The 11,207-nt window shown below is 41.1% G+C and overlaps 1 protein-coding gene and 1 long non-coding RNA gene across 5 annotated transcripts in view; both read left to right on the top strand.

Annotated features, from left to right (window-relative positions):
• Positions 1-3,712, top strand: part of CCDC82 (coiled-coil domain containing 82) — a 14,777-nt gene extending 11,065 nt beyond the window's left edge. For all 4 annotated transcript variants that reach the window (XM_027883296.1, XM_027883295.1, XM_027883297.1 and 1 more), the window contains exons 7-8: positions 2,700-2,885; positions 3,448-3,712. In XM_027883296.1, the coding sequence (XP_027739097.1) occupies positions 2,700-2,885; positions 3,448-3,513 (252 nt within the window). In that variant the 3' untranslated portion in view covers positions 3,514-3,712. The remainder of the gene's footprint in view (positions 1-2,699; positions 2,886-3,447) is intronic.
• A 6,871-nt stretch (positions 3,713-10,583) lies between these two features.
• On the top strand, positions 10,584-11,207 carry LOC114057252. Its single transcript, XR_003571169.1, has 2 exons — positions 10,584-10,715; positions 10,961-11,207. It is a non-coding gene; the product is annotated as an uncharacterized LOC114057252 (long non-coding RNA).

Below are 11,207 nucleotides of genomic sequence, written 5' to 3'. Positions count from 1 at the left end.
TCACTGTGTAGGTGCCAATTCTCATTTCTTCATAGTCAGGGGAATCAAAACAGTTTACAGATATAGGTATCCCCCACACTTCTTGCTCCTGTGTCACCTGGATTATAAACTGTTTTCTCTCTCAGTTTTGGTGTTCTACTTCTGTTTATAAACATGCTTAGAGGACATAGATTCAGTCACTACATGTTGTGCTGTTGTCAGGCCATGCTCCAGCATTCCATACAAAGTGATTTAACACAACTTTGGCTGATAGGGCCAGCTTGAGTAGATAAGTTAAGCATTAGCACAGAGGGACTGAGAACTGCAAGAGGAAAAAATTAGAATAAGTACAGTACCGAGATTCTTTCCAACACTGCATTCTGAAATAGCTCTTTATTTTTAGACTATCGTTCTTACTTTAAAAACACAATGCATAGTTACATTTATACGATATTTAGCTGTTTGCATTTGGCATTTTTCCAGTGTGGCAGTACTTTACACCTCGCACATAAATAAGCCATGAAAGTCATTGCTGCAAGATATTTTTGAAGGGAAATTATGAGTGGGTCCCAAAATCCTGCTAGCTGTTGTCACAGGGGAAAGAACTGGGCCATCAGTTTGATGCAGGATAGTATCCTATTTTGCATCAATGTTAATCATAATGTTTCAAGTGCCACACCTCATTGCTTGGGATACTTGGAAAGATATGAAATGCTCTACAAAATGCCACAGCTCAGTTCTTGATTGTTTCAGTAGCTGAAATGATAATTCTGGAAATCTGAATAAATCAAGCATTGGTTGGTAAGTCTTGCGCTTCAGAAGCACCTGCAGCACTGAACACAAGCCTTAGCTTTTCATTTTTGGGGATAGTAGAAATGGAGCTGCATATAGGTACAATGTGTGCATCATCATTAGAGAATTACAATATAGTAATAGGCATTTTTTATCTCGAGATGTTTAACAGTGCAGTTAATAACCATTTACAGTAGGTCAGATCAAAAATTTCTTATAAGTGAGTGTGTCTCTTTTGACTTCAGTGATATTATGTCTGCTGATATCAACTGAGCTGCTGGTTTTATATAAAAATATATCTCAGAAATTAAGTATATTCATATATTTAAGGTCAGGTGTTTTGGGGAGCTGCTCACAGATGGAAACATTTGGTCATGCATTTGGAAAAGCTCTCTGAAAATGCAGGTTGTAAGCATCAATTAAAATTTTACTTTCTTGTACTTTGAGATAATTCAGATTATTACCAATGGCAGCAATAAAAGGTATCACTGTTGTGGCTTAGAAGAAATAATTTTTCAGCTTATACACAGTTGGTTCTTTTATATATGTGTGTGTGTAATGTGAAATAGTACAATTGCAGCTTGCATTACTGATGCAAAGAACTCTGACCTTTAGCCATTTATGTGCTTGTTACTTGCAAAAGTGTGACAAGACATCAGTCCAAAACAGTGCTGTTCTTGAAGGTTAAGCTGATGAGGGTTTTTTCTTTCAGAAAAACTAAATTGATTTCTCAGGTATGTATCCAGAGCTGAATTTCTCTATGTGTGTATTAATTATGTTGCTTTTGAGTTTAGAAAACCTGACCCCCAAAAGCCAGCCAGGTTTTCTGGGGATTTCTTACCTAACAGGCTTTGTCTCCTTGTGTTAGAGTAGTGATAGGTGCACCTGTGGGTTATTTAGAGGGGATGAAATCCTCTTCTGACTTGCCATTGTATCTACTGGAACTACTGTTCTTGTAGAATTTGGACAACACGTACTCTTCTGAAATGCAGGATATCCTTAAATGCAGGTGAAAATTGACTCTTTCTCCCTCCCCACATCTCCACTTTAATATACCCTTAGTGAAGATTTAGGGTGACCAAAGATTTATGTAACCAATGTAAGTACTCGGTATTTTCATGTTAGTGCTGATAGATGATAACAGATTTACTGTAATCCATGCTCTGATTATGAAGCTACAAGCATATTTACCACTTGTTAATCTATAAATACTGCTGTAAAGAAAACTATGGAATAAGACAGTTCTGTCTTTTCTGCATGGAAATCCTAGAAATAAAATTGGTAATAACTGGGAGATGCAGAGGCTTTGATTTCTACAGCACTGTGGCCTAGCTGTACCTCTCACAGATTAACGTCTGCATTCTACAAAACCTCAGTTTTCAGATTTTATTTTTATGAAATTCAACCCCCCCTTATATTTAGTAAATAAATGTTTTGAGGCATATGTCTATTTGTATACTTATGTATTTATTAAATGTTAATCAGTCTACAAAATGTTAAAACTGGTACTTCATATCCTAGGAAGTACTTACATATTAAGCAAAAGTAAACAAATAATTTTTCTTCCTCGCTTGCACAATATGATGGTTGTCTAAAGTGTTAGTGATTTTGTAACGAAGTTCCACCAGGAGATAGGAAAGATACCACCAATTATAAACATGGTTGTGTTTGCAAGAAGACCATACTGATAAGCTGCCATTGCGTAGACTTGCTGGCTGCCTGCTTGCTCAAAAATTGTTGTGCTGTGGCTGTGAGAACTACATGGTTTTGTGCTGGTTTTATGCATGTAGCATCATTCTGTTTAATTCATTATTCAGAAAAATTTCCTGTACTGACTGATTAAGTCTTACTAGACTAACTTACCAATTCTATATATTGTCAAGATAATCAGTTCTATCAGAGAGAATGATTTGTTGGTTCTGGCCTAGGTTTTGAAGGTTGGCACGGTATGTGCAAATCGTACAAGAGTTTATCACAATTTGAAGCACTTCAAGTACAAGTTGTATGTGGATTGCAGCTCTGTTGCTGAATCGGATGGTGTTGAGGATGAACCAGTCAAAGATACTGTAGAACGACTTTTCAGTCACTTGGAAGAGAGTGGGTGGATTCAGAAGGTATGCCTGAATTATTTCCTGTGTCCTTTTTGAAGCTGATAAAAGTACATTGAGATAAAACGTCTGATTTAATTGATCAATTCTGAATTATTTGCCTTGTATAATACAACTCAGCTTAACTGTTTATCCGTTTCTGCTGACCCAGTCTTTCAAACATGGGTATGTTGCTGTGCTCACATAGAGTTTGTATCAACTTTTGACATGAAGCTTTTTGACAGCTGCATGATCTCTGGGCTGTGGAGGGCAAACTCCTCTTTCATTTGAAAGCAGCAGCACAAAACACTCGAGCTTTAACTTAGAAAGATTGGAAACACGTACATAAGGCACAGAATATTTTAGAATTCTGTTTATTTACACTGAAGTACTTTGAATTATTCAGGAACACTTCATGAACTATTTTAAGACAACTTGAAGTACAACTGCATTTAAAAAGCCTTCAGATATCATTCTTTCTAAATTGTTATTGACATGTTTGGTAATGTGTTGAACAAGAAAAAGCAGTCTTTACATAACCTAGTTATTAAACATTGATAAAATAATACAGGTTTTATTTCATTTGCAGAGATATGATCATCTTGAAGATTGCATGGATGATGCAGACAATTTCCAAGAAGAGAAAATTGATTAAGTGATCATATACCATTTTGAAAGACATCATATAAAAATTTGAATGGCCTGCTTTATCTGCATGCACTTTATCTCTGCTCGGACTTCAAGATTCTTTTTATGATACACGTAGATTCATATATGCCTTTAAACTGCTGTTTGATAATGTGTTGTATCTTTTTTTCACACCTGTGTCAATAATAACCCAAAGGTTTACCAAATCAGTCCTCCAACCTTACTGCATAAATCATTTTAAACTTCCTTCTGTTCTTAGAAATAACAGCTCAATCAACATCTATTTACTTGAGAAATAAAACTTCCACCTGTGTATATTGGGCTGCATTGTAGGGAGGTAGGAGATGCTGAGATCTTTTGAAATGGGTGTGTTTGGAAAGGTAAGGCTGTGTTATACAAGAACTTATGAATTGCACCTTACCTTCCTTATTGCTCACTACATGCAAGTAAGTCCAGCCAGTTAGAATGATAGTTACAATAAACAGAACCCAAATGCAAAGATCTATTTCTCTTCTGAGGAATCAGTATAGACAGTTGCAAGGCAACAGAGGAAATATTCTGCAGTCCTGACTACATTTGCAGCACTGTAGTCATTCCTCTCTTGAGAGAGTAGGTGATGAGTCACATTACAGGCGTCATACAGACTGAGTCTGGCTTAGCCATCTAAATGAATACGTGGGCCCACATTGCTGTCTCTGATAAGCAGCTGGGGCAATTTACTTAGATTTTAAACATCAAATTGTGTTGTGCAAACATAATGGCAGCAACTTGCAGTAACTGCAAGCCTAAGAGAATGGATTAATGTGCCCATGCAAGATAAACGGGAATTCTTACACTGTAACTTAACAGAAAGTAGGAGTTACTCAGAAGCAGGATGCATGGCTTATCAGAATTACATGTAACCCAAATAAGAGTAGATTTTTGAGGAGTTAGAAAGGTTTAAATAAGATACCATCCATCCCAAAAAACTGGACGTGTGATGGCAATGTGTGTTTGCAGCCCAGAAAGCCACGCGTGTCCTGGGCTGCATCAAAACCAGCTTGGCCAGCAGGTCAAAAGAGGGGATTTCACCTCTCTACTCCTTGGAGTGCTGCATGCAGCTCTGGGGTCCTCAGTGCAGGAAGGACATAGATCTGCTGGAGCAAGTCTAGAGGAGGGCCACTAAATGGATTAGAGGGCTGGAGCACCTCTCCCATGAAGACAGGCTAAGAGAGCTGGGACTGTTCAGTCTGGAGAAGAGAAGGCATAGAGACTTTATTGCAGCCTTGCAGTACTTAAAGTGGGCATTCATGAAAGATGGGGAGGGACTTTTCTACCAAGGCCTGTAGTGACAGGACAATGAACAAGTTTTAAGTAGCATAGGTATAGATGGATGTAGGGAAGAAATTCTTTTCTGTGATGGTGGTGAGGCACTGGCACAGGTTACCGAGAAAAGCTGTGCATGCCCCATTCCTGGAAGTGTATAAGGTCGGGTCAGGATGGGTCAGAGCAACCTGGTCTAGTAGAAGATGTCTCTATTATGATCTCTAAGGGTTGCTTCCAACCCTAATCATTCAATGTTTCTGTCCCTGGATTTTGTGCTGCATATGAAATGAACCAGATGTAGCCTAAGATAACATGTGAGGCACAGCGTTTTGAATCCAGTTAGGAACTGTTCCTACATATTGCTGTATGAACATTATTGGTCTTTTGTGGCTAATATGGCAACCTAGTGAAAGGCAATATACTGTTAACACTGAATTCTTTTAACAGGTTATCAGAAGCAAAACTAATGAAACCTGGTGTTTCATGCATTTGTCCATAAGAAATCCCCACATTGATTTTACACTCTCATAGAAACAAATAGGTTGATTGGAAAGGCAGGTGTATAGCTTAACAGTGAACATCTGCTGAGTTTTTTATTCAGAGACTGCATCTTAGATTTGTCATTCACTACCCTTTTTCCAGCATTCATTGTAAGAAATGAACTGGTTTTACTTTTTTAAGGAGTTGAAATTAGGCAATGGTTTATATGCTATTAGAGAGAGCTAATAGTATCAGTTTTCCTTTTTACCACATACAGATACAAGATTTACAAAACCAAAATGAAAATTCTCAGTATGCAGATTGAGATTGTTTCAACTTATGTTGAAGATATTCCTTCCATACCTTCCTCCATAACTGTGAGTTAGATATATAAAATTCTGAGATTTGGTATGTCTCATATCTGTCTCCCTGGTTACCAAAGCTGAAGGAATTCTTCACTATTCCTTTTCCTTCATTTTGCTACATTTAAACTGTTTGCTACCAAATTAAAAAATAAGTTTGGGAAATTCTAGCTTGCTGATTAAAGATAATATTTCAGGAATACATACATTTTGATTGAAAATTGTTCAGTGACTTTTACTCATTCTTTCATATCCCAGACCTTGTTTCTCACCTCCTCTCCATTAACCTAAAAAGTGTAAGCTATCTACTACTTGTTCCTGCAGGCACTTTTTTTCCAGAACAATGCTTTTCTGTTGCTAACAGAGATCCAAAAGTATCCTGCTGCAGTTTCTTAGTAGAAAGTGCTTTTGTAGGTTTACCAATCTTATGTGTACTATCACCAGTGGGACTAAGAAAATGCCTCAAATTTACATCACTGATTTCTATTTCAGTAAGAAAGAGATATTTGATTTGATTTTGCAGGGGCTGATATGATATTTGTGCATATAGACTCTCTTAAACTCTGATATTCCCCTCACTGAGATTGGAGGAAGTGATAAGGTTTTTGTGGCTGTTGCTTTACCTGAAATGTTTCTGCAAGACAGCAAATATGAAGTATCATTACATCATATTTACATTTGTCTTCGCCACAGGAAATGAAAATATTGTTTAGTAGAGTAAATATGTAAAAATTTAGATCAAATTTTCCAGGTCAGTCTGAAATGCTAGTGCTTGTACAACATGAAGCACAAAGAGGACTCTACCCCCTGAGACTTTCTATTTATAGAATTACTCAGTAAGAATATTTCTAGCAGAAAAAAATTGTGCAAGTATCTAATGATGGGAAGACTCAGAAATCTGAGCATTCCTTCATGCTTTTTTTTCCTCATCAGAGAAGTTGAATGGAGTTAGGAGGTGAGAGAATAAAATGTTTGCTCCAATAGGACATTTTAAATTGTCTTTAGTGTTAATTTTTGAAGCAGTAGCTCTAATTAAGATAAAGTACCTGTCTTAATGGAACAATGAAGAGAGCTCAGTATGTGATTAGACTTGGCGCGAGTGATTAATGATCGTACTTGGAAATTACTTTAGTTCCTGCAATGTTTTGATAATCTGCTCTAGTTTAAGTTCTGTAACTCAAGACGGTGATAATGATGAAGTTCACACAAGGTATTTATGCACAGGATCAGGCTTACCAACACGATGTACTTTTGGGACAGAAGGCCCTTTTTGGTCTACATTCTGTCCAGTTCTTGCAGGGAAGTATGATAAAAAGTGATTTTTGTCCCTGTGTTCTTCAGGTTTTGGAAAGAAAGTAGTTTGCTAATAGTAGATAGCTGTTACTGTTACTTTTTCAACAGTGAAGGCTTCTCCTGTTTCCAAAAAGCAGCTATTTTTAGCAGTTCCGCAGGCAATTGCAGGCAATTCCCATGCTTAGCTCCTCTAGTTTACTTTTATTAGGATAAATAAAGACTTCTGGTTTTATCCTTCTGTAAGTCTGTCTGAATAAACAGAGTGAGTGTGCTAGTGTACACGTGTGGTACACAAGCGCATGTAAATACAATACTGCTCCAAGAGAAATACCACACACAAAAAGACTTTAAAAAGTTGACTTTCTGATTCTACATTGAGAAGAAAGAGATACCAAGTTCTAATCTGCATTTAGAGATTAGACAAAAGAATGTAAAAAATATGATCTACCAAAATTATATTGAAAGAACCTGACAATAACCACTTCAGTGATTCCTCTTCCCTGAATAGTTTATGTGAGTTTTGTTATTTGTCTAGGTAGTAAGTGATGGCATGGGGTTTGGGGTTTTTTCCCCTGTTGTTTATTACATAAGATGCAATCACAGTTTCTTTAGATTGCTCTGGGGATTATATTCTCATTTAAAACAAAACAAAAAACCCCAAACAACAACAACAACAACAAAACCAACAACAAAACCAAACCAAAACAAACAAAACCGAACAAACCCCCTCCCCCCGAAAGCAGTGTGTTCAAGATGGCTTAGTTTACAACTTAAACAGAGCTGCAGTTGCACGCACCTTGTACCCAAAATTTAAGGATAAGAAAACTGACTTGAGTGCAGTCAGACTCTGCCTCAAAGCCCAAAAATTTGCAAGGTAAGCAATATGATACGAGCCTGCCTAGCTGGGAATACCCTGGGAAATACATGTATGTGTAACTGTAGGCATTCAAAACAGCCAAGAACCCTCGCTGAAAAGCAAATAATGGAAATGGCTGAAAATTCAAAGCTCCAAGTTTGCAAAATCCTCCTCTGGATTGATATTAAGCCTTTCCTGTGGAGTTTAATACAACCTTGAAGCAATTTGATACATGATTTCTAAACACAAGGTATGCACTCAATATTTTGGGTGACATAGGTTCAGCTCAATCTTTTTGTTCCATTTTTGTAAAGTTATTACCACAGTGGGATGTCTGGCCGTGAACCCAGCACCCAGTACTTTGCTGATCTGGAAGGGGCTGCCAGCTTGGGAAACTCAGACAGGGAAACTCAACAACAGTAGGGAATTCACAAAGAAAAAATGCTCAAGCATGAAAGCTCATATGAGATTACAATATCATGTAAAGAGGTCCCAAATCAGTGTCAGCAGAAGGAAAAAAAAGTAATTCATTGTTCAGGTCCTGTTACGTTAAATGTTTTATCCTGTGTGTGTTTAATAGAATCCCTTGTAAACACAAAGCGCAAGGGATGTTATGATCATGTTAGGAACAGTTTGCTTTTAAGAAAACTGACAACAACCTATCCAAAACCGATGGTGGTATCCAGGGGTGGTGGCATTCGCCAGGGTCTTCCGGACAAAAATTGTAAAGCCGAGGGACGGCTTTGGGTATTTCCTGCTCTGAAACACCAGGGGCAGCATTGGCTGCGGATTGAGCGAGCGGGACTCGCAGCGCGGCCCCGCAGCCAGCTGCCTCTCACCCCGAAAAAGAGAGATCAAACCACAGACCGAGCGAGATGCTGTTTGGCAAAAAGTGAATCTTAAACTTCTCAAGTTAATATGAAAAAAAAAAAAAATCTTTGTTTGGAAGGCTCAGTAATTGAGTTCTACAAAATCTTTAAGAGAGAGAACTCATCCAGCTGCCTTGGTAGCTTCCGGAGCAGCACCACGGATTTCATATTCCCACAGCCACTTTGAAAATCCCAGCCAAACTGTCATTTAAAATACCCCTGTTTATTCTCCATGAGATTGGTTTGTTACTGTTGCACATGTGTTCTGTGACTGACCCTCCTAAACACAGCAATAACATTGAGCTGTAAAGAACAAATAAAAGCCTAAGTGAGGCCTGAAGCAAAGGTAACATTGTCTATTATTTTACAAACATTATAATTTCATTTTCCAGCTGTGCCAACCCATTGTTTTCAACAGATGCAAGTAACTGCTATGTATCAAATAATAACCCACTCTTCCTCATTTGTTCAAGGTTAAACAAACAAACAAAAAAAATCTCTTTTTCCTGTTAGCAATAATGCCTTCCTCTGAAGGCAGCACATCCCTAAGACCGCTACCCCAGACCTCGTCCCTCAGCAAAGACTCAAAGCCTTTGCAGAGGCAAACATGAGTCTGAACATGCTGGAGGCTCAGGATCTCACTGAGCCAGATCCTGGAAACCCACATGTTGCAGCAAACCTTCATGCAACAAACCTTCATGTTTGTTGCATGAAGGTTTGTTGCAACATGAAGGAGATGGGGGTCATGAAAGCAGGGGCTTTCATATTTCCCATATGTCCAATGCTGTGTATCTTTTATAGTTTGGGAAATTCTCTAGGAATGTGTCATTTCATCATTAGCATTCAAAGTATTTATTTGCATGACCTTAGAAGGCAATAAAACCACCTGAGAGGGTTATCGTCAACTCATCCTCAGCTTAATGCTCTCGGGTATGCTGTGATGAAATTGTGCATTTTTCTGATTGGACCCATTGCAGAACTGAATGAGAAGATGCACCCATGTACCAAAGGCTGTACCTTAGTACAAAAAGACCTTAGAGGATTTCCATCAGGGATGTGTGTCTGCGTGCTTGGGGGGCCATTTTTATTCCCAGAGGGATTTGGGAATTTGGCTAATGCAGCCACTGTAGTACAACAGCATATTGCTTTAATAAAGGCGGCCAGCTCCCAGCTATTTCTGCATCCTCCTTCACAGCTCACCTACAGCAACACGCAGAACCTGACGGCTGCCAGTTGCAGCAAGGCCAGTTCCACGGGCCAGATCTCGCAGTCTAAAATTGCCCTGCTCTAAATAGAGGAGCCGGGCGAGAGAAGCACCAAAGCTGCGGCTTTCCCGGGGAGGAACCACAGTGCCGGCGCTACGTGACTTGCCCCGGACACCCAAGAAGCTCCTGTCAGCGCGCGGAGCTCCCACATCCCGAGCCTGACCTCGTGTCGCGCGCTCGTCCCGTGCACGCGAGCGCCCTAGAAGGCACTGCTTGTTTTTCTACCGTCCGTTCCAGAGAAATCCAGCTGGTAGAGGAGCGCAGCGCCGTGATTTATTTGAGAACTCACTCCCTCGTACTCGCCTGAAGGTCTCGCCGCCGGGAGAAGAGGGAGAGCGCGGGAGGCTGCGCTTCTCGGCGGCCGCTCCGCTCCGCTGCGCGCCCGGCTCGGCACTCAGGGACAGAGCGAGGAGGGGAGCGGGGATTTCCTCGGCTTCCTCCCATGCACATACCTCCCGGGGAGCGGCGGCGGCGGCGGCAGCCCGACTCCCCTCGGCGGCCGCTGGGAGGCTCCGCTCCTCGCCCCGGCCTCCCGGGCGCCGCGTCCCCGGCCGCGCTCTCCCTCCGCCGGTGACACCCGCCCCCCGCCCCCGCAGCGCCCCGCTCCGCTCCGCTCCGCGCCGCGCCGCACCGCACCGAGGGGCCGCGGGCAGCGCCGGCACCGGCAGCGCCGGCAGCCCACCGGCACCCACCCGCCCGCCGAGCTGGGCATGGAATATACAAAAACACAAAGGAAAAGTGGCCGCTGGACTGTTCTGTGGGCAAAATGCTGGAAGTTTGTAAGTGCAACTCTCCGTTTATAATTACTGTCTGAAGAGGGGCTGGGTGGTTTTTTTTCTCCCCCCTCTTCCCCTTTCCTCCTCCCCTCCCTCCTCCGTGCTTTTCTTGAAACTGTACTTGAAACTATTCAATATCTGGGAGTATAAGGGAGAGTACGCGAGAGGAGCTCTTTGCCTGGGTCCGTAGCTTTCGGCTTAATACTAAGAGGGGAAATGAGCACTGAAAGCAATACGGATTTACCCAGTGGCTGGATTAAGTGAAGGCGAAGCGTGGTCTGGAAGTCCACTGACTGACATTGTTCCGGACCGGGGGGATCCGTCTCTCTGATTTTCAGAGGAACTACAGTGTAGCGGCAGCCAGCCGGACACAGTCACACGCCGGAGAGTGGCCAGCAACGAGCGGGCGAGAGAAACGAGAAAGCACAAAGACTAAACTAACCCGAGCCGCCTCCTCCTCCTCCTCCTTCCCCGGCTCTTTATTTGCACATTTAC

The sequence above is a fragment of the Empidonax traillii genome, unplaced genomic scaffold, assembly GCF_003031625.1.
Source record: "Empidonax traillii isolate 1590-97213 ecotype Southwest subspecies unplaced genomic scaffold, ASM303162v1 scaffold123:size1378231, whole genome shotgun sequence".
Taxonomy (NCBI): Eukaryota; Metazoa; Chordata; class Aves; order Passeriformes; family Tyrannidae; genus Empidonax; species Empidonax traillii.
The sequence above is the reverse complement of the archived record's forward strand: the minus strand, read 5'-3'. Positions and strand labels throughout refer to the sequence as shown.